Source organism: Hipposideros armiger, unplaced genomic scaffold (assembly GCF_001890085.2).
Source record: "Hipposideros armiger isolate ML-2016 unplaced genomic scaffold, ASM189008v1 scaffold_68, whole genome shotgun sequence".
NCBI classification, from domain to species: Eukaryota; Metazoa; Chordata; class Mammalia; order Chiroptera; family Hipposideridae; genus Hipposideros; species Hipposideros armiger.
In genome coordinates, this window is record NW_017731418.1 from 1,966,433 (window position 1) to 1,988,932 (window position 22,500).

Here is a 22,500-nt window from a genome sequence, read left to right on the forward strand (position 1 = left end):
TTATTTGTTTGAGGTCCAACTAAACCTGCCCCACAACTGTTTCCCTGATTACTTAACCAAGAAGTTTGCAAATGGCTGCCCAGAACTCAGCTTTAAGTTAAAAAAATATATATGCAGTAAAACCTTGGATTGCGAGTAACATGGTTTGCGAGTGTTCCGCAAGACAAGCAAACATTTCTCGTAGGTTGGTGCAAAAGTAATAGCGATTTGTACCATTACTTGTAATGGCAAAAGCCGCAATTACTTTTGCACCAACCTAATAATATAAATTTGGATTTCTAGCTTTGTTTGAAATACCATCAGGCATTCTGACATAACCGGCTAGAGCAGGAGTAGGCAAACTTCAGCTCACAAGTAAAAATGAAAATAAAACTATCATAATCTCATTTATAAAATTTTTAAAGGATATTATTCACATAATGGTAATGTAAAAATACATTTATGGCTCTCAAATAATTTTTAAATTGTTGTGAGGGACAGGATTGGCTCTTCCAGGGGTCAGCAAACTTTTGAGACAGAACTTACCCAAAGAGACACATGTGGCTCGTGAGCCAGTTTGCCGACCCTTGGCTAGAGCCAGGAGCCAGGGATGTAAGCTTGTCACCGCCCTTACCACTTCCAATGGATTCCATTTAACCATTTAACTTACTTGGCTGCTTATTATTTACATCACTTTCCCAATACTTGCCTAATCTTAACCCATATTTCCTTTCTGACACCTATAGCTCTTTGATCTTTGTTACCATGTTCACTATACCTTGCTTTATATTACAGATCTTTGCACATATTTTTAAAACCCCAACTAGACCATAACTCGAGATAGTTTCAGAATGTATCAATCTATTTTTATAGCTTCACGCAATGCTTTCCAGAATTGGTGCTTAATAAAATGAACAATGATCAGTACCACTAAGCCATTTATACAGAAATTCTATGAAGAAAAAACCACTAACAAGTAAAAGAAAACTGCTATCAGGGAGTAATGCTTAAAAAAAAAAAAAAACCGTTATGTAAATGTGGTTTTCAACCAGCAAATTCCATTTACTATAGTCTACTACTAATTACAAATGAAGACACTACAAAAAAATAGCATCAAACAGAATAAAATATGCCGACATATTAATGTAAAAAACGTTAAGTACCTTTCAGGTTTGGGCTAAACTGGTAACAGAAGTGATTAGAAAGAGTTGCTTTTGTGAGGTTCACTTCGAATACCCTAGAAATGAGGAATTATCAAGTTCAAACTAGAGAATTCAAATAAGCAAAAATAGAAAAGTTCCCATAATCTGGCCAGTATATACCAAGAGAAGTTGTTAAAAGTCATTGCAGCAAGAAATTCTCAATGAACACGTTTGTCTTGGCTCTGGCAAGAAAAATTACTTGACCACTTCCTGCAATGTTATCTACAAGGCCATTTTATCCATAGGTACGGTACTAGGATACTATCCAAAATGCTGAGGCCAGAACATAATCTCCTCCTCTACTTTCTCAAATACAAAAAGAAACTATGCAATTCAAATCAATGTTCAAATAAGTATATACCAAATCTCTCAACTTTACTTTTTAAACTCAATATTGATAAAAAAATGCATTTGAAAACAATATGTAAGTTAGCTTCTCATTATTAAGAATTCTGGAACTATTAGAACACAATATATAATTAAGATATTCCTATTCCAATTATTTAAGAAGCAAATTTAAAATGTCTGATATTTTAAATGTTATTTGATAAGCTTTAGATGCATTTAAATGTGTGAAGTTGCCAAAGATTAACATTGCCCAAGGTCTGTAAGGGTCTTTTCTCAGCCCTGAGCCACATTCAAAACTTTCATGTAATAATAACTCGATGCCTTAAATGTATCAAGATTGATATGAGCCAAAAGCATGCTGTGGTTGCTGGAAAGGTTAATGTAACTTTTTTTTACTTCTTTTAATGTAAATCATTTTATCAATAATGTTAATCTAAGTTGCATTCACAGCAGTGGCAGGCCTGGTCCCCTGGGAATGACATGGTCCTGCACTTAGCCCTGTTCAGATCAGAGACAGTATTGAGTGCAACCTGGCACAGGTGTGTCAGGAATGCTCAGGGTATCTAGAAACCATGTCCAAGAGGAAGGCTAAGGGGAAAACCGGCGATTCTTCCTCATGATAAAGGAAGATGACAGTTAATTCCCATGGCATTGCACAGCAGCCGTATTTAACTAACTGCTCTAGAAGGATTAGGAAGAGCTAGATTTAAGCTTAGTGTTTCTAACAGAACTATTAAGCTGTCTTCCAAAGTAATGGTTTTCTCTCAAGTATCTGAGCAGAGGGGGTGGCCATTAAAATTATTCAGAAGGAAACCCCAAGTGTTTGTAGGTACTTTATGAACCTAAAATGCTAGGACTAAGTCACATGGCTATATAAAAAACATTGAGCGTTGAATGCTTTCTGGCTTTTTGGATTCTGGCTAAAAGTTGATTACAGGGTGTATTTTATCCTGTCCTATTGCCCACAAGCTGTGTTCATTTCCTCAACTCATAGTTACGAGTTCTACTGGCTGATGGCCTCCTTTCCTCATGCCATAGTCACAACAAACAGCAGCTCTACTATTTTAATTTGGGAGACAAAGAGACCTCTTTCTACATTTTATAGAGGAAATTTTGTCTCATCACAGAGATCTCATTTTATAGTTGTAACCACCTATTGTGAACCAGGGAAATTGGAATCGCTTTAGTGCTCAGTTGCCAAACCTTTAAAACAGGAGTCGGAGAACACAAGTTTTAAAAGCCATACCTTTGCCAGGAGCGTCAATGATGAAGAGACTCGCGGCTTTAGTGAGATGCGGCCAGCCTCGCCAAGCTGGAGACAGCGCAGCGGCATGACGACGGACCAAAAGCTCCGCTTCTCTTTCCTCACGTAGACACGCTCAGTGCACACTCGTTACTTACGAGGAGAGAACACACACCATTCCTAGAAAACTTTGCCAAAAGCCAAACTTTGTTCTACGTGTCAGGAGCTTTATAACTTAAGTTCTTCTATCAGAAAATCTAATGGTTTAATATCAGATTTAAAAACCCCCTAGATTAAGCAATACATACGCATGCACTACACTGAGATCCGTTTAAAATTGGCTACATGGTCAGATTATAAAGATATGCAGCTGTCTTACAAACCACATACTTCTGTGAATTTTAACAGGCAACATACTACTCTGGCAAGAGCTGCTTTTTTAATGAAAAACATTCTGACCAAGTGTCTAGATTTTAACATAATCTAAAAAAACTCTAGCAGATAATGTTGCCAATACTTAATGTAGGATAAAATTTTAACCAATTTAAATGTAACCTAAAATATTATTTCAGCATGCAAATTCCTCCATGGGAACAAAATCAGGTACTTACAAAGCACATTACCTCCTTTAAGCCACTAGGCATCATTTACTAACAATTACCTACACTGAAAAGTATGTAAGTAGCCTGAAAAACTCTTTAATTTGCCTAATTAACTTCCTTAAGCCATACATTGGAAATATGCTTCAAAGTATATTTAAATTCCAACTATACACACCTATAAATGTCCTTTAACATTTAAACATTTTTACAAGGGGGGAGGGCTAGAAGAAGGGTGTGTGAACATTAAGGAGTACAGTGCTTAGGTCTTTAAGTGAAAGGAGTGATTTATTACAGACGCTTTTATGGGTCACACCAAACACTTCATTTATGGTTACAAAAGGGTTTTTCACTTGTCTACTGCCTGTTATAGGAAATGTAAAGTCAAATTCACGTTTTAACACTAATTACTTTTGTATACGGCATAAAACATCCAACACTGAGATCAAGACCAAGATCTACTATATAATAATCCCTACTATCTATTTGATACAAACGAACAAATTTTTCAGAGGCTAGAGTGCTTAGAATGTTTCTGACAAAAAAAAAAATCTACTAAAAATGTGGTTAACAAAATACTAATTATCAGCCTTAAAAAATGAACTTGAAGATGAAGCGAAAACTCATTATTCTGCCTTTTGGGATCCAATTCTGAATAAAAACTGCATACTTTATCCCATTAGATCACATCCTGATTCACCTAACGAAGTTCTAAGATATGGTTTTTAAAATACTGCTTTAATGAGTACTTTATATAAGAAATAGTCCTTGTGGGAAGATGCTAAATATGATATCCTAGTATACTTACAATAGGGAGGAAAAAAGCCCCACATTTGGGAAGAGAAGAAGCCATACTTAGAGACTAGAACAAAGATATCAAAGTGCTGTGGCCGAAATTAGTATAAATAGACTTTATTGAAGTCAGTGCCTCTGTACTGAGACAGAAGATTGTGTCTACATAAGCACAAGTTGTAACATTTCACAACTTCTAAAAGGAATGTCAACAATTACAACGATCATGCATACCATGGTCGATAATCACATTTTAGAAGCATTTTCAACCATTTCTAAAGAAATGCTTATAACATTGTTATATATAGAACTACTTTCAATAAACTGCAAAACATTGATCGACTTTTCCAGTATGAGCTACAGTGTCAACACAAAAGGGAGGCATAAATGTTTAATTTATGAAATCAGAATGGAATATTTACTGTAAAGAAAAATTAAAAAGCTTTCAAATAAAGGCCATTATTGAACCAACGTGAAGAGCACAACTTGAACTTCTGAGTTCATTCATCTTTAAAGCTGTCCTCTGAGTAACTTCAGTTCTGAGCACTGAGTTCAGTACTGTGAATACTCCTTGGACTGAAGTTTGGCAATGATGCGGTCCAACTGTCTCTTTGCTTCACACTGTGGGAAATTGCTCATGTCATAATATTGAGGGGCAATTTTCACCAACCTGTCCAGAAGGAGGGAAAAATTAACAAGTTAAGATTTAATTAAAGCACTGCGGTTGCTAACAGTATCAGCATTACTCATTAATATACTGAGGAGCAAAGGCAAACCTACAAACACAATGTGCTATCTAGTAAGCTGGAAATTGTCTTATATCAGACTTTCTATAAACTTAAAAAACTCAAGATAAATTCTCTTAAAAATGCTTTATTTACATTAATATAAAGATATTAACATAAGTCATTAATTTCTTCTCTCTAGACCATTATTTTGACCAACCTCTCTCCAGGGTTATAGTAATACAAATTCCATATAAGAAACATCTTGGTATTCAAATGATTGGATCTTCTCATTTTCAAAGTTTAAATAACTATAAATATAATTCCATATCCAAAAGAATACACTCGACTGAAATCTTTTTTAATGTTTAGCCATACAATTTTTTCTCAACAAAGCATGTAAGATAAAATGGTAATGTCCTACACAATTTAAGTGTCAAAAGTCACAATCAGTATAGGAAAGAAGCCTCACAATATAAAGCAAGTGACATCAACTAAAATAAGTGCTTTCAGTCCCCATTCTTGGTTGACGGTTCCCATCATAAGTTATAGAATGGATTCTGGCAAAACAAACAAAAAAACCCACACACACAAGGGCAGTGTGTGTGTGTGCGCGCGCGCGCGCGCTAATTTTGCTTAAAATAACACAATCAGTTCTGATTACATTTTGTAAAATCAAATATGCTAAGATACAAGAGGCATAGTTTTTATGCTTGCTTAGCTCCTAAAGCACCAACATATAAATAATAAATAGGTGAGACTAATTACAACGAGACAGATACAATATAAAGGAAAGACTGACTTCTGGAACCATGGAATCTGAGTTAATCACAACAGTAAGAGAATAGCTCCAAAGGCCCTCTTGCTGCTAGTCAACTGTAGTTTTATATTTAGTTCCAAATAGTGCCCAAACCCACACCAGAAACCCCACTGTCTTCTTAGCAAAGCAGACTGCAAGAAATCAACTACAGCGCCAGGTCCAAGCCTCATTACTACACTCGGAAGCACACAGAATACCAAGTTCCCCTCTGAGGGAAAGGACAGGACTCCTGTAAGAAAGTCAGATTCCGAGCAAAAGGCTAACAGAAACTATTAGAACAAAAGGTGTTGCTTACCATTCTGGCTTGATATCTGTACACGTCCGAATGTAGTTCTTTGTTGTAAGAACAAACTCATTATAAAGCACCCATTCAGGCTTGTGGTCAAGAACAGTAGAGGGATGCAACTGAACCACCTGGTTATCTTTCACAGTTAAGTAATGCCCTGTTCGTTCTAAATGTGCCACCTGAAACCAAAAACCAGGAAATTAACACAATGTTTCTGATGCGCTAGTTGTAATACAAAAGTGGTCTAAAGCGACCTATATAATTAGGAACAGGCAGGCCTCACTTTTGCTTTTATTCCATGGCTATACTTATTTATCACCGCCTGACTTAAAAGCAAAGTACCTTACCACAGGCCAAATCCAACTCACTGTCTACCTTTGTAAGGCTTGTCAGCCAAGAATGGTTTACACATCTTTAAATGAATGGGGGTAAAAATCCAAAGAAAAATATTTGGTACCGAGTAAAAATCAGAGTAAGTTCAAATTTCAGTGCCCATAAGTAAAGTTTTATTTGGAGCACAGGCACACCCATTTGTTCATGGTTGCTTTCATGCTAGAAGGGCAGGCAGAGTTGAGTAGTTTCAGCAAGGACCCAATAAGCCCACAGAGCCTAATACATACTATCTAGTCCTTCTCCTGTCTTAGACTATTTGAGGGGGTTCTTTAGTTCCAGGTGACAACTATCGAGTAGATGAAAACAATTACCAGAAGATTCACGCTTAAGATAGAAAAATAAAGAAGAGCAAAAAGGAGTGGAAACTAAAAGTAACCTATAAAGAAAAGATGTAGGTTAGAAAAGAAAAAAGAATAGGGAAAACAAAAAAGAGATGGTGCATGTGTTTCTTGCCTGTATCACTTCTATGTCTATAATCAAACACATTGATGGGTGGCTCTTATCTAACATTTAATTAACAAATATTGAAGCAGGTAACTAATACACCCTTTCCAATTCTAGAACTCCAGTAATATAAAGAGTGTGTATGAATAGAAATGAATAATAACTAATAGAAAACGAACTCAATTTCAATCAATAAATATTTACTAAGCTCCTAAGTTCCAGGTACTATATAACGCATGCCTTTTTTCTAACAAATTTAAATCTTAAAAATTAGGCATCCATAATGTTAGAATATGGCTTTATCTTTTTTCAATTACTAAAAGTAAATTTAAGAACATGTCAAAAACAAACTAGTATACACTAGTATATATTATGAATATCGTTACGAGTCTGGAAAATTTTAATACCTAACTCTACTATTCACCTAACTTTAATAAGCATAAGATTTAATAATATGATGCCACAGTATTTTTATAGTTACTTTGATACAGACAATACACCAATCTACTATTTTTATTTTGACTCAATACATTTAGGTCCATTCTATTTATTGAGCACATATGGCCTAAAGGCAGGCCACATCTTGTTTAACAGACATAACTGGAAGAGAGAATGAACAAACAAGCAGGAGATAGAAGAGATAATTAACAAAACTACTCCAATAATAAATAAATAATTCTAAAATTGATCTCTACCTAACTGGGTTGGTAACTGGCCGTTTAGGGAATTTGTTACTCAGGAGACACAAATCTTCTTAGTGTATTAGTTCATTTGAGAATCTACACATAACATTTAAGATCAACATTTATAGGCTTTTTAAAACTGACTTGTGTGTAAGTGGATTCAAAGGGCTGTTATAGGAAGGAAACAATGTTATGTAAACATTTAATTATGTATTCCTGTATTATCCACATACCTGCATAAAATACCCAGTAACCAAAGCTTTTCTTATATTAATATAATAGTCCCTGCTTGTGAAGTCAGTACTTCGACGAGGCAAATTAAATCTGTCCATAATTCGTGATAGCTGCTGGCGTACATTGTCTGCTGACATCAGGGACCTGTAGTTAATGAAGTTGTCATAACACCACTGAACCGATTCATGATCTACAAAGGTGGAGGGAGGGAAAAAAGAGGGGACATGAATCATCCAAATAGGTGTATCATCTAATTAAAAAGGAAAATTGTTATAAAGAGTAAGCTCAGTAATCCAGAAAGGGGATTTATCCAAATCATCTTTATAAATGAATCACAACGTTATCAAATTTCCTAAAAATCTATAGTGAAATTCAAAATCAGAAATAACTCTAGGGTTTTTGGCTATTGGATGACAAAACAATGACTCTGAATAAACTATTTTTAATGAATTGAGTTATTTTACCTATGAACATCCAGCTGGCTGTTTCAAATAGATGGTCTAACAGGGGTGGGTTGAAGGAATTTGGCAAAATGCTATGTCTTTCTCATTTTCAAAGAAAAGACAGCCTGAGATTGTTCTAACAGTGAAATTCAAATAATTACTGTGTATTTTTCTTTAATTATTCCTGAGCTAGTAGTTAAAGTTTTATTGTGACTCATGTGTCTCTTAGCAGTAGAGAAACAAGGTTTAAAATACAACTGATACAGTTTACAAAAATGTCTGGAGGCCCCCCACTCATGTTTAATAAATAAGGCTTAAATTTAAGCACTTCCAAGTAATTTTATTACATGTATTTATTATCAAAGGGATAGTTCTCCACTGAAGAATCTGTAACAAGCTTCCAACTAACCAAGTGTTGCTCATCTTGAGAGCTCAAACTATAGCATAATGTAAAATATTATACAGTGATATCTTTATGTCCCAAAGACAGTCACAAGGAGGCCTTTTGATAAACCTAAGAGGTATTGTAAAATGGGGGTGGGGGATCTTAAAAATTAGAACTGTGTTGATCCATCTCCAATTTCTGTGATACATATTAACCTTTGGCATATTCTTTTCTCTTTGGTTTTAAGATCCTACCAATTATAATGTACATTTTCTTAATAGCTTTTCAGAGGATATATTAATAAATGTTTACCCATTACAAAATGTAGCCACATTTCATAAACAGAATGGCTGGGTGGGTGGGGTAGTAAAATGGATCTTTAAATTGAAGGACTGATGCTTAAAACGTCCATTAATTAACCCACCTAGAATGCAAAACAAAAGGTATCCACCTGAACTTACTGACATTTAAAACAAAGCATTGACTATGTTCAGATGACACAGAGAGAAAGAATGCGTTGGAGGTATTTTTGCTTATCTCTGTAACAAGCTGAAAGGCAATGAAAATGTCGAACCAAAACAATAAAAATAGGGGACTATTGAAAAGTGTTGATTTTCACTCAGGAGTTTAGCTTTTCTGAGGTTCTGAAGTTTTAGAATTAATATGCAGTATGATCAAACAATATGGTGAATGTTTAAATTTAAAAAAATGTACTGCAGTAAAAGACACATTGCCATTAACCCCCCTCAAAATACTCCCCTTCACTTTGAACACACTTATGCCATCATTCTTGCCACTTTCTGAAGCAGTTCTGGAAGTCCTCTTTCGTGAATGTCTTTAGTTGTGCTGTCATGGCTGCCTCGATGTCCTGAATCATTTTGACTTTGGGGAAGAGCCAGAAGTTGCACGGTGCCAGATCCACTGAGTAGGGTGGATGAGGACACACAGTCATGTTTTTAGTTGACAGAAACTGCCATACCAGAAGTGATGTGTGACACGGAGCATTGTCATGATGGAGGATCATTTACCACACACTTTAAAACACCCCTTCTCTCAACTGTAGCTCACACTTGACTGACTGCACCAAACAAGTTGAAACTTGTCACACATTTTACTAAGGTTCGACACACCGCTTCGAATATTGAAGATCCCTGCCTTTCTATTAGATGGCACTCGGCAGCAACGTTCGCCGTTATTTTTTTATCACAACCCGTGTACACATCGCTTCTGATATGGCAATTTCTGTCAAATAAAAACATTATGGTGTGTCCTTATCTACCTTATTCACTGGATGTGGCACCATGCGACTTCTGGCTCTTCCCAAAGTCAAAATGATTTAGGACATCGAAGCAGCCATGACAGTGCAAATGAAGACACTCATGAAAGAGGACTTCCAGAACTGCTTCAGAAAGTGGAAAAACGATGGGATAAGTGTGCTCGAAGCGAGGGGGATTAATGGCAATGTGTCTTTTACTGTAATAACTTTAAAATTTAAACATTTACCGTATTCTTTTATCACACCTTGCAGTATTAAGATGAATTTTAGCTTTACTATGTAATCAACCCTTTTATCTAATAGACCCCCTGACTAATATCTAAAATATATTTGCTATTTTTCAAATACACTTAATGTTTCAATAACATAGCATCATTTAGAAATCATAGTGAAAACACTCCAAATTAAATAAATATGAAATGTCCAAATAGATCTAGAAGTTTGATATTAGCACTAGTGAGTGGGTGCTATCTATCATTCTAACTCATAACACTTCCTCTGCTAGTTCTATTTAGGAGTAGGATAAAACCTTTGTAGATAATTACTGTTCAATAATTTCACAGAAAGCTCCTATCAAATATGTACATGAAGAACAAGCATTATTTAGTAATCTTTTAATTTTTAAATCTTATCCTCTAATTTCAAACACTGCATTGTTACATTCATAATTAAAATCAAAATATAGGTCTAACTTCAATCCTAAATTTTATTTTCGTAACACAATTTATGAAATCCAAATACAGTGCCATGCTACTTATCAAAAGCTTAAATGACAAAACAACATTATCTTAATTTTAAAAGACTAACATGTCTTGTGAGAGTAATAGGGTAAACAAAAACAAAAACACCTGCACCTATACAAGTCATTTAATTACCACTTAAAACAATATCTTACTAATATCAAAGGATTTTGAGAATCAAGATGGATGCGAATCTGCTCCTTCTCAACACCTTCCCTTTACAATAGTTACCACAGTCTGTTAATAGGTTATGTGTCTAATGTCACACAGTATTGATCAGTATGATACAGTTTGGCACACAAGAGGAACATAGATTTCTTGAAATGACCTGTCCTATCACGGATAAAGTCTTTAACCTACTGATATGTAGACATCAAACACTTTCAGAATCTGTTACAGTTACTTCTGCAGTTTTCCTCATCTAGCAATAATCTGATTAACTGGAAAATGTTTTTCATGTCATTAAATAGTCCCTGAAAACATGATTTAAAGCTAGAACATCATGTGGCTATACCATAAATCACTGAACCATCTTTCTACTGGTGGGCATTTAGGTTGTTTCAATTTTTACTATCATAAATAATTCTGGGATGAAAATCTTTAATCATTACCTTTGTCCACAGAATACTAAAACATAATTTCATAGATTACTTTTAGTCAGAGGGTAAGGATTTGTTAAGATTCTTGATAACATAAAATTTACTTTTCATAAAGACAATTTATATTCCCACCTCTGTAGTATAATTGTTCCACTAAACCCACTCATACACAGCTTACTGTTTTTTTAACCTTTGCCAATTACATAGTTGAGAAAATGGTACATCTCAACCAAAATGCATTTCTTGAAGAATTGAATTTTACCCCTCATGAGAATTTACAGACCACTTATAGCCTGACCAAGAATGGTCATTTACATTTGTTGTCCATTTTTCTATTTTGTTAGTTTTATTTTATGTAAGAGCTATTTATTAGTAAAAAATATTAGACAGTAATGATTCTACAAATGATACAAAACTATTCACAAAAAAATGTATGGAAATAAACATAAGTATATAAAAATCTGTGTGTTAGAGGTAAATTTTATACAAGTATTTCATTTTTATTGCTGTTTTCCAACTTTCTAAAATTGGTGTCCTCCTACCCTGATTATAAAAGTAAAACTTTAAAAAAGATTGGCAATATTTACCTTCAGTTAGTTTTTTCTAAAGTACCTCTGGGGTTCTAACTAATTGTTACAAATAATAAATGAAAGAAGATGAAGAAACATCTTCTATGATGCAGGTGACATGTAGGCAGAAAGAGTGCCTTCAATCTAAGTTACACTTACTTTGTTTGAAAGCATGGTAGACATTCAGCAGCGTCAGATGATCTCCATCTATGTGGGCAAATCGCATCTTGGCCTCATCCGCGGCTTTCTTGGCCTCCGTGGGGCGAACAAAACACTGTGGGACTAAACAAGGTTGGTATGGGCCCAACACAAACGCCCATATCGATGAGTCACGCATTCACAGATAGAGGAACAAGGCCTAGCTAGGTCAGTTCACAGAGCATAGGGCAGGGCAGGATGGCCTCCAACTGCATCTTGGACTGTTTACTACCTTGATTTGGTACACCAACACCTAACCCCATCTGTAAGACAAGAGGGTTTCAAAGCTACAGAGTACCTGATTACTTTAACTAGATCTAAAAGTAGGCATCAGACAGCTATTCTGAAGGCCATCAAGATACTAGAAAGCTCAACTTATTTCAAAAACCAGTGCTGATAGCTCTACCAATAACCAGAATTATGGTGTCAATAGCCTTTTAGCTAGATGTAATTTTTCCAAAAGGCCACCCATTGAATCCACTGAATGGCTATGAGAGTTAAGAAGCTACACTTGCCCACTGCAGGGCTAAGAACTTTCCAACCAGTCTACTGCCACATTTCTATCGTAATTTTTTTCCCTAGTGCTGTGGCTATTACCAACTGGTGGGTATCACTATTAGCACCGGTGAGCAGAAGCATATGTAAACATAAAATAAAAAAAATCAAAAAAAAAAAATCAATGAAATCTTGGGTTTTGATGATAGCAGTAGTGGTGGAAGGTTAAACCGCCTTTGAATTAAGAAAATTCAAAAAGGCTGGGGATATTCAGCCTAATTTTTCAACATTTTAATAAGGTTAGTAAATAAAGTCCCAAGTTAAAAAAAAACTTATTTGAATCAAAACCTCAACATAAAAGCAAAATCCAATTATTTAAAAAGTTGACAATTAGTCTGAAACAGTCATTATTTCAAGGGTCATCAAAATACGTTAACTACAGTATTTTTGAGCCTCAATATTAATTCACATAAAACTTTAAGTTGTTACAAAAGCGTGCACTACATTTTTTGAAATACAACTTTCCTTAATTCACTTTAGCAATTCCATAGTCATAAAAGCAATATGAAAATAAAAATACTTAACAGCTTGGGACTTTGTCAACACACTTTTAAAGCTGTTAAAACCTTGTCAATTCAAAAAATTATAAATTATCAGTTCAGATAGAAGATAATGGGAATAATTGACAATGAAATCATATACAGTATCAAATTGCTCTTTCCCATACAGTTTCCCCTTTAAAGATGTCAAAGAAGCCAAAGAGAGACAACGACATATGATCACAGTAAATATTAAAAGTCTTGCTTAGTGTAATTGAAGCAAGTAATTCATAAAAGTACAGAAACCTCTCATAGCTGTGAAGGTTAATATGAACTAGCTACCAGTTATTAGTAGGAATAAGTAGCGTCCCACAAGGCCCCTGATTTGCACTATTTATATCAGGACCAGAAAACTTCACAAACTATTTAAATGAAAAACAAAGCATTACAAGCTCAGCAATCTTTGTTCCATGACTTCTTCCTCGTCCTTCAACATTTCCCCCAACAAATGCCATGCTTAATAACTGCTGTTCACTCTCTTGATGTGTTAAAATGACAACCAGTAAACCCTATGTTTTGCAGAACTATTACAAATAAGACATGTAGTTGGAAGATTTCAACTGCATCACAATGACCAATTTTGTAAGGGACTAACATACTAAACTCCAACAATGGTTATTATATAGTATACCTGATAAGAGAACTTGGAAAAATAAAAACAAATAAATACACAAATAATCTGTTAACTCTTGCCCTCTACTTTCTCTAAAAACTAAAATCCTGGGATAAGCACCACTGGGAAATCTAACACACGACATATAAGAAAGGCAGACAACAACCTACCACCACCTCCGCAAGTGAGACTACAATTTAATTAAAATAATTCGATACACTGCCCTGCCCATCTGCTCTGAGTCTGATCAGTCATAACTCTGAAAAAAAAAACATTTTAGCTAATTCTTAGGGAAAAAAAATTCACACCATTAAAATATACCATACATCTAAACTAGGCCGAAATTTTTATTTTTAGAAACGTTTTCAATTTATTCTTTAATTCCATATAAGATTTTTGAATTATCTGAGGAATAAAATTATAATAAAGACCAATAAACCACTCTGTGACCGGAAGTCAATTCTCCCCAGTACTAAAACTAGTATTATAGACTACTTCCATGGTCAATAAAAACTTTTATGTTTAGCTAGAAAAGTCAATGTATATTTGTATGTTAGCAATATTTCTTCTTTTTAGAAAATGTAATTTCCAAATTACTATTCATTTGTGGATTAAGCTTTACTGCTACTAAAACAGCACCTACAGCTTCATGTTCCAGTTTTCAAAATTAGCAATTTTTTCTATTAGGTATATTTTCTTAATCAAGTGTCTTTCTTCTATTGTAAAAGAACTGTTATCAGATTATATTTTAAGCCTAAAGCTATACAATACTACTTATTTATTTGATGCTAAGCTGGAAATTTGACAGCCACTGGAATGCATTTTTATATAAGTAGAAAAAGCTTACATCAAATGATGGTTTGGGTTTGTCTCAGGCTCACTTAATAGTGCCAAGCACTAGAACAAAGCTCTTCTTGTATTGTCAGTAATAAACCACCAAACTGATGGACCTACCAAAGACCTGTTACAATGGTGTTCAGACTTATTTTCTTACTGCAATTTTTATTTGCACTCAAGAGAGCCAATGTTTTTACTGTATTTTGTGCACAATGACTTACTTTACTTTTTCTAAATAATATGTCATTATAAAGCTATTTACAAGGTATTTAGGAAACAGAATGAGTTCCTTAAAACCATCTATAAAATCCACTATCATACTAAATATTAAAAAACAAAACCAAAAGTGAAGTCCACCCAAACTTTGAGGAGCTGGGTTTTTGTTCCTTTCCCTCTATTACCTGACAACATAGCAGTAATAGATAGGACCTCATTAGAACAGTTGTAGTCACAACTTGCAATAACCATTTTAGCGAGCTGTGGGTCTAGAGGAAACTCGGCCATCATGGATCCCAATTCAGTCAGATCTCCATCGTCATTTAAAGCAGCCAGGTAATTCAAAAGTTCTAGGGCTCTCATCAGTGTTTCGGGAGCTGGGGGAAAAGGCAATCTATTAGACAAGCTGCCTTCAGCAAGCAAAAATGTTGACAAAGTACAAACTATTATAAAGCAATCTCATTTTTCATCCTACCATAGACCAAACTAAAAACTCAAACTGTCAACAAACTCAATTACAGACATTTCTCAGAATTTAGTGATTCTGAAGGAAAGAAAAATTTGTTCATATAATTGATACTCTTTTAGTTTTAATGCTAACACATAGAACTTACTTGATGCTTATTCCAAAAAAAGGGCAAAATGTTTTTAATACACATACTAAACAGGATAAAGAGAAAGAGAATCAATTTTGGTTAAAAGTTTTGATAATATATGCTGAGAATTCATACCTGGTGGATCCATAAAATCAAAATGCACCAAATCATCAATACCAAGTTTCTTCAACTGTAACACAACTGATCCTAAATTAGAACGCAAAATCTCAGGATAGGTGTTATCCTAGCAAAAAACAAAAATGTTTGTTTTGTTAAATATTCCTCAATCCTCTTGCTCCAGAAAACAAAACATATCTATTCTCTGCCTCCTTAGCTTTATTTCTATACCATTGACTGAGATGAGAAAAATACTTGTGGAAAAGACTCCAAAGGAATGATACTTTCTGTGAACTATCTTTATAGGGTTCAAAGTGTTACTGCTGCTGTCCACCTCAACTCCCAAGTGTAACAAGAACTGTACTGGTAGACCTACCAGTCATCTCACACAGGAAAAAACAAAGGAGCCTTTGGCGCCAAAAGGCAAGATGAAGCAATATTTCCTCTGGTAACAAATTCAACTTAACCTTCCAAATACATAGGAAGGATGCAGTAAAACCTCGTACCTGCATTTCTGTTTTATAAGCTTTCTCTGTGTAAAGTCTGAAGCATTTCCCAGGTCTGGTACGTCCAGCTCGACCAGCCCTTTGTTGAGCTGAAGCTTTACTAATAGCTGTCACCAACAGGGATTCGACTCTGATTCGAGGATTGTACACCTATTAGAATGGAAATAACAGAAGAATGACTCTTTCTTCAATTAAACACAAAAGTGTGATTGAACGGAAGTACCCAAGGCCCCCAGTTAATTCCTCAAATAAACAAAGTAGTATGGATGACCACCACAATCACACTGCCACAGAGGCAGAGAATTCGTGATCCTTATGCCTTAACTTTCAGATATTCTGACTCCATTCTGAAAGATTCAAATTAACATTAAAAAGCTCTTATCTAACACACAGATCACCTTTACTCTTCCTAATTTAAAATAATTTCAGTTCTACCAGTTTTACCTTGCTTTTATAGTGGATAGTGCTGAAGGCTTTTGCCTGAAAAGAACCTGTCAATTCTAGCACCTGATGTGCAGAGTGGGCATCAAGAAAAATATTTTAAACTTGGCCCAGAAGAAGTCAGTTACATGCTTTCAGTTTAAACGGAAAGTTTTCCCATCAAAAAACATGAAAATTTTCCAAAATTTTCCAATTATATGTATAAAATATAATCAAATGTAATCAAAGATCTTTGAATAAAACATATAGTATTTATTGAGTAGTCACTTCACTTGGCAAAAGTGCTTGGGATTCAGTATTATTAAGCTGGAGGTTAACATAATACCTTTATTCCGAATACCATGCCTGGAACGTAACAGAAACTATCATTTAGTTGGGTAACTGATCTGCAGGGATGATAATCCTGTAATCTTATTACTACCCCCATATTCCTTAAATAAACATACAAACCAAAACACCATTATATTGAAACAAAGGAAATGCAGCCTTAAAAATAAATAAAACCTTAAAAGAAAAAGAGCGTAAGACGAAAACACTAAACATGGGCTTAATACGTTAGCGACAGCTAGAACACAAATGCCTCATATAGCAGAAGTCTATCAAACACAACAGAAAAATAATTCTAAAAAAAGAATTCAGAAAGTAAATTTCAGCCAGTAAATGAGTAGGCAGTAAGTACTATTAAGCTAACACTAATTTATATACAACTATCATACTAAAATATGTACCTTCTGCTTTGCAAATCCAGGATCAATCACAAATACCACACCATCTATTGTCAAAGAAGTCTCTGCAATATTAGTTGACACAACTACCTGTTTAGAAAGAAATAGTATATAAATTATATCAAATAAAATAAAAATAAATAAAATAAATTAAGTCAAATAAAATTCAAATGACACTAAGATTAACTCTTAACTTTCACTAACATCGAATTTCAATCCAGTAAATACACTTAAAGTAAGGTTTGATCTTCAATGGCCAATGCTATATAAAGAGTAATATTTAAGAATTCAGGGGCCGGCTGAGTGGCGCGTTGGTTAAGAGCTGGCTTGGGATGCCAGCCCTGAGAAACAGGACCCCGGTTCGGATCCCACATGAGGGCAAGTGACGCTGCGCCCTCTACAGCTAAGATGGTGAACAACAGCTCGACCTGGAGCTGGGCTGCCGTGAGTCCCCGGCGACAGCGTAGGCTGCAGCCCCTGCTTCAGTGGGCTGCCATAAGCTATTGTGTGTGGCCAGCAGCCAGCGTGAGCAGCCAGCAGCCGGTGTGAGCCGCCAAGAGCCGGTGTGAGTGGCCGTCCAGAGGCCGGCAACCGAGCTGTCTCACCTGAGAAGAGCGCAATGATAATACCAACATGGGCCAGTGAAGTGACGTCCTCCACAACTACACTAAAGAACCAAAGATCAGCAACTTGTCTGCTCCCCTTCCCTGATTGCCCAACACTGTTCCCCTCTCCCAATTCCCCAATAAAATCTTAAAAAAAAAAAAAAATTCAAAATTTCATTTACCTCATCAAAACAACTTCATTTTTCAACAAAAGCTACTACTTCAGGTTATCACTTAACCAATTATGTTTTGATTATTCAAACAGTTAAGACAGCATCGAAAGGAAAATATCACTAAAGCAATATAAGTTTACCTTATGGAATGTCTCCGTAAGGACACACTTCTTAGTTAATACCGAAACTCCACAAAACGTGTACATCTTTCAAAATTTTCAGGTAATATTTACAAAGAAAAATTTTGTGTCACCAAAACTTGACAACATTTTAAACAAAATGGCACATGGGGAGGTAAAAAAAATCTCAAACTATAATTCAGGAAGAGTTAGCAGATCATGAAAATCAAATGTAGATGTTTTGGAAAGTATACAATCTCAAAGGGAATGGTATGTAATATGTCACTGTATAAAAGCAATTTTTAAGAATCAGTTAAATTTTTTAATGACAGGGCATAATGTTTAAAGCATTCACACACTAATATGATAGCTTGCTTTTTTATGTGGTGTTTTACTATATTTTAGGAAATTGGTTAGGGACTCAAGAATAACATGTTACATATTTTTTCATTTTTTAAACAATGGAAAAATGAGATCATTAGTATTTTTACCCAGAACATCTGATTTTGAGGAACAGATAACTGCCATTAAGTGGGAGATGCCTGTATATGCAAGCAGCTGACACAGAAGATAAATCAGATACAGAGTCTGCTCTTATAGCTTTTACAGTTTGTAAAGGAAGATTAGACATGGATAGAAAGTGTAAATGACACCAAAGATGCCCTGTGAGATTTAAAAAGGGTTTACTTTCACAGAGAAGACAAGGAAAGCTTACTGAGAAAATGGCATTTAGGAGCTATTGAAGGTAAGGAGGGGCTTACCCACAAGAGAAAAGGGACAGCACTAGCAACAGCAATAGAAGGTTTAGCTTAAACAAGGCCATATAGGCAAGAATGCCTCTAGGCACATAAACAAAAGAATGCATACAAACAGGAAATTTTGGCGATTTAAAAGCTTACTGGAGAATCACTAACAGGGTATTATTTTAGAATCATTTACATGTCTAAAAACACAATGTGGCCTTTTTCCACTCGTCAGTTTAAATGACTGCTAATCAGAAAATGAATAAGAAACCAGAGGTGTTTCGAAGTTACTGAAATACATTTTTCAGGACATTCAGATGACAGGGACATCCAATGACTAGAACCAAAGCAAACATAAACAAGGTATATTAAGTTGACAGGTAAGCTTGAATAAATAAAGCCTGAGTTTAATATTGTTCTAGAAAGTGTCTTGTAGGAAAAGCAGCAATGAATTTAGGGGTAGGTGGCAGAGCCGGTAGTCAAATCTAAGTAGCTAAGTAATAGTGAAAAGGTTTTAACACCATCAAGCTTCAATTTTCTTTGATAACTCTTGCTTATCAGTCTAGCTAAAACAAGGTTGTGGGGAAAAAAAAGATAATGAATATGGAATTAAAACTACAAAGAACCTGCTACATGCTTGTGATTATATAAGAGGTCTGGTGATCTGGACTTCTGCAGTGAAAACTGTTAATAGTTCTAGATAGATCTTTAGGGCAGTGGAGGAAATTACTCCTTTTAAAAAAAGTTATCTGGGGGGCCAGCCGAGTGGCGCGTTGGTTAAGAACTGGCTTGGGACGCCAGAGGGCCTCGGTTTGGATCCCACATATGAGGGCCAGTGAACACTGCCCTCCACAGCTAAGATGCTGAACAACAGCTCAACCTGGAACTGGGCTGCTGTGAGTTGCTGGAAACGGCATAGGCTGCAGCCCCTGTGGCAGTGGGTTGCCATGGGCTACTGTGTGTAGCCAGCAGCCAGCGTGAGCAGCCAGCAGCCTCAGTGAGCGGCCGTCCAGAAGCCAGCGACTGATCTGCCTCGCCCAGGAAGAGCGCAATGATGGTGCCAACTTGGGCCAGTGAAGCAATGTCCTTCACAGCTAGACTGCAGAACAAAACAACAGCAACTTGTCTGTTCCCCTTTCCCCAATTCCCCAATAAAATCTTAAAAAAAAAAAAAAGTTATCTGGGAACAAATACATTACACATTATTTCTTCTAGAATAGAACACAGGCAATGTGGTAAGAATTTCTTGATGTTATCAACTCTTTATTTAGAGTAATTTAAAAATAGTTAATTTCTCTCCACAAAATAATTTCATTTGGTGTGCATGTTTTCTTTCTGTTTGTGACAAATTATAAAATACTTATAAGGAGGTGATTCCACAAGTGTTTAAGAATTAGGTGATCATGCCAACTTGGCAAGCCCCATGTCATTATTGCGTCTTCTGCCATCTAAAAGCCAAACTCCAAAATATGAGTGTTAAAAACGATCTCAGAGATGCATGATCTTTGGATTTTCCCAAAGACTAAAAGTAAACTGGTAAAAAAGCTTTAAAGTAGGAACACTTTTTTTTTTTTCGAGTAGGACCTATCTACCACAGACTTAACAATTTCTAAAGTGTGTCTATCACCGTGTAAAAAAAAGGGCACTGTTCTGAAACCATTAAGAGGTCGATTTGGGAACAAAAAGGGGGAAAATCCATGTAACAAACTGCATGGCTCTGAGGGCACTTCTAATGACTAGAGCTGAAGGAATAATATTGGGTTGTCAGAAAAGTCATGACGCATTTTTGCAACAAAAAACATAGAAAAAAATACGTCATGACTTTTCTTACAACCCAATACTAGCTAAGGCTAAATAAAACATACACATACATAATGTAAAAGAACAGACAAATGAATGAGATGATAGAAGTTATCTAGCTGCCTTGAAATCCTAGCAGTGGGGAGAGGCAAGACCTAAGTATGTTCTAGATGTAAACAGAGCTGGCAAGAACACGTCATCCTGAATTTGTCAAGGGACTTTTTTTTACCACATGACCAATGGGACTACATATACAAATGGTACAAGCTTTCTAGACTGTAACTGGGCAATAAGTGTTCAAAGGGCTTTAGAAAAGTGTTTGCACCTCACTGACCAAGTAACTATTTTAGGTAAATAACCCCAAAATAGAATAAATCCTATGGCAAAAGGTTTGACATTCTTGCCCTTTTTCTTTTCATATATTAAAGTATGCTGAGAGTAAGCTTTCATCTAAATTTATCCCCTTCCCCCTCAATACTGTATCTTCTAATGGAATCCACTTTGATTTCAATAATTCCACCTCGAAGTAGTAGAACTCAGCATACTTTAGTTGCTCTACTTGAATTCTTTTTGGACACAATAATGCATTTAGGTTAAACTACTTTGGATTTTTAGTCCCCAGGGAACTCTGAGGGGGTCTCCAATTCAGGATGGATATTAACTTATTTGTTTGTAAACATCCCAGCAGCACCATACTAAGTTATCTCCAGACAGTGGATCATTAAATCTCTCTTTGAAATTATAGAACCATCTCCACAGGGGCCATTTCTCTTTTCTATTGAGCAATGTATGCTCTGAGCTATGTTAATTAGTAAACTGTAAGATAGGCTATAGAAAAATCAGCTATTTGTATGGACAAAATAATGAAAACTAAATAAAATCAAAGAATAGTTGCTAGATTTTAATAATACCAAGTCTATAATATAGCAATATAAACCTCAATCTAAAGACACATAAGTGATTTACAGATGAGTAAACTTTAATGTATATACACGAATGCTGTTGCTGCAGCTTCAAGTCAAACACTTGAATAAACATCAAGCATTATTATTCTCAAAATAGGTAAAAATATCCATCCCTTACATAAATACATGCATTGCATTCTCAACCTTTCTTAATCATTAGAAACTTGAAGTAGTTCACCACTAGCAAGCACTATGTTGGAGGTCTACATAAATGGAACTAAGTAACTATCTGTAAAAGGAATGCTAGTTAAGTCCCCCAGATGGCCACAAAACTTTACTTTTAACATAGGCTACATTTAAAAAATTTAACACTTTAAAAAAGCTTTGTTAGTTTGACCAAAAATTATAAACTCTATTTTGCATAAATACAAAGAAAAATAACAAGACACTACCTTACAAAAGGTACCCACCAAATATAAATACAAGTTACAACTATTTTGGCGGAATTTTAAAAACTTATTCTCTTTGTTCCAAACCTTTCAATACTTATTATATTCTACTCTATGCTTTCACCTTTGCATTTGAACAAAATATGTAAACAATTTAACAAAATGAATCAGATTATATTTTGTTTTTACACAACTGGAAGCAGAAAGCCCCTAAATGTTCCTACGTAATTTTAAATTAATTGTGAATGAATATCAGTGACAGTTAACACTCTTGAATGAAAGCTCCATTCCAGTAACTGTCACAGTAATGTTTAATTAATAAATTCATGACAGAGGGATCAAGCTTTGGCCTGTAGGCCTTTGTTTTATAAGGTAGACAGGATATTATCAAAGTTGTGACATTTGTTAATAACAATAGGAAAATACCAGTTTTTCCTGTTCTAGTATCCATCCACCCATATCCCTCCATAGATCCCATGTGAACCGTAATTCTTACCTTGTCTCCTTCCCCATAAGCTCACCAATCCCTTCTCCCTCTCTAACTGGGCCGACCACGCCCTGGGTGCGCGGGTCACCCGCTCATCTTGCCTGCCTTCCAGGGTT

The 22,500-nt window shown here is 35.4% G+C and overlaps 1 protein-coding gene across 1 annotated transcript in view; it reads right to left on the minus strand.

The window, feature by feature from the left end:
* Window positions 1-4,267: 4,267 nt before the first annotated feature.
* Window positions 4,268-22,500, minus strand: part of DHX15 (DEAH-box helicase 15) — a 53,817-nt gene continuing 35,584 nt past the window's right edge. The window contains exons 7-14 of the mRNA XM_019642422.1: window positions 17,107-17,193; window positions 15,938-16,087; window positions 15,450-15,558; window positions 14,904-15,095; window positions 11,920-12,042; window positions 7,748-7,938; window positions 6,004-6,173; window positions 4,268-4,833 (exon numbers count right to left, since the gene is read on the minus strand). Coding sequence (XP_019497967.1) covers window positions 4,716-4,833; window positions 6,004-6,173; window positions 7,748-7,938; window positions 11,920-12,042; window positions 14,904-15,095; window positions 15,450-15,558; window positions 15,938-16,087; window positions 17,107-17,193 — 1,140 coding nt within the window. The 3' untranslated portion in view covers window positions 4,268-4,715. The remainder of the gene's footprint in view (window positions 4,834-6,003; window positions 6,174-7,747; window positions 7,939-11,919; window positions 12,043-14,903; window positions 15,096-15,449; window positions 15,559-15,937; window positions 16,088-17,106; window positions 17,194-22,500) is intronic.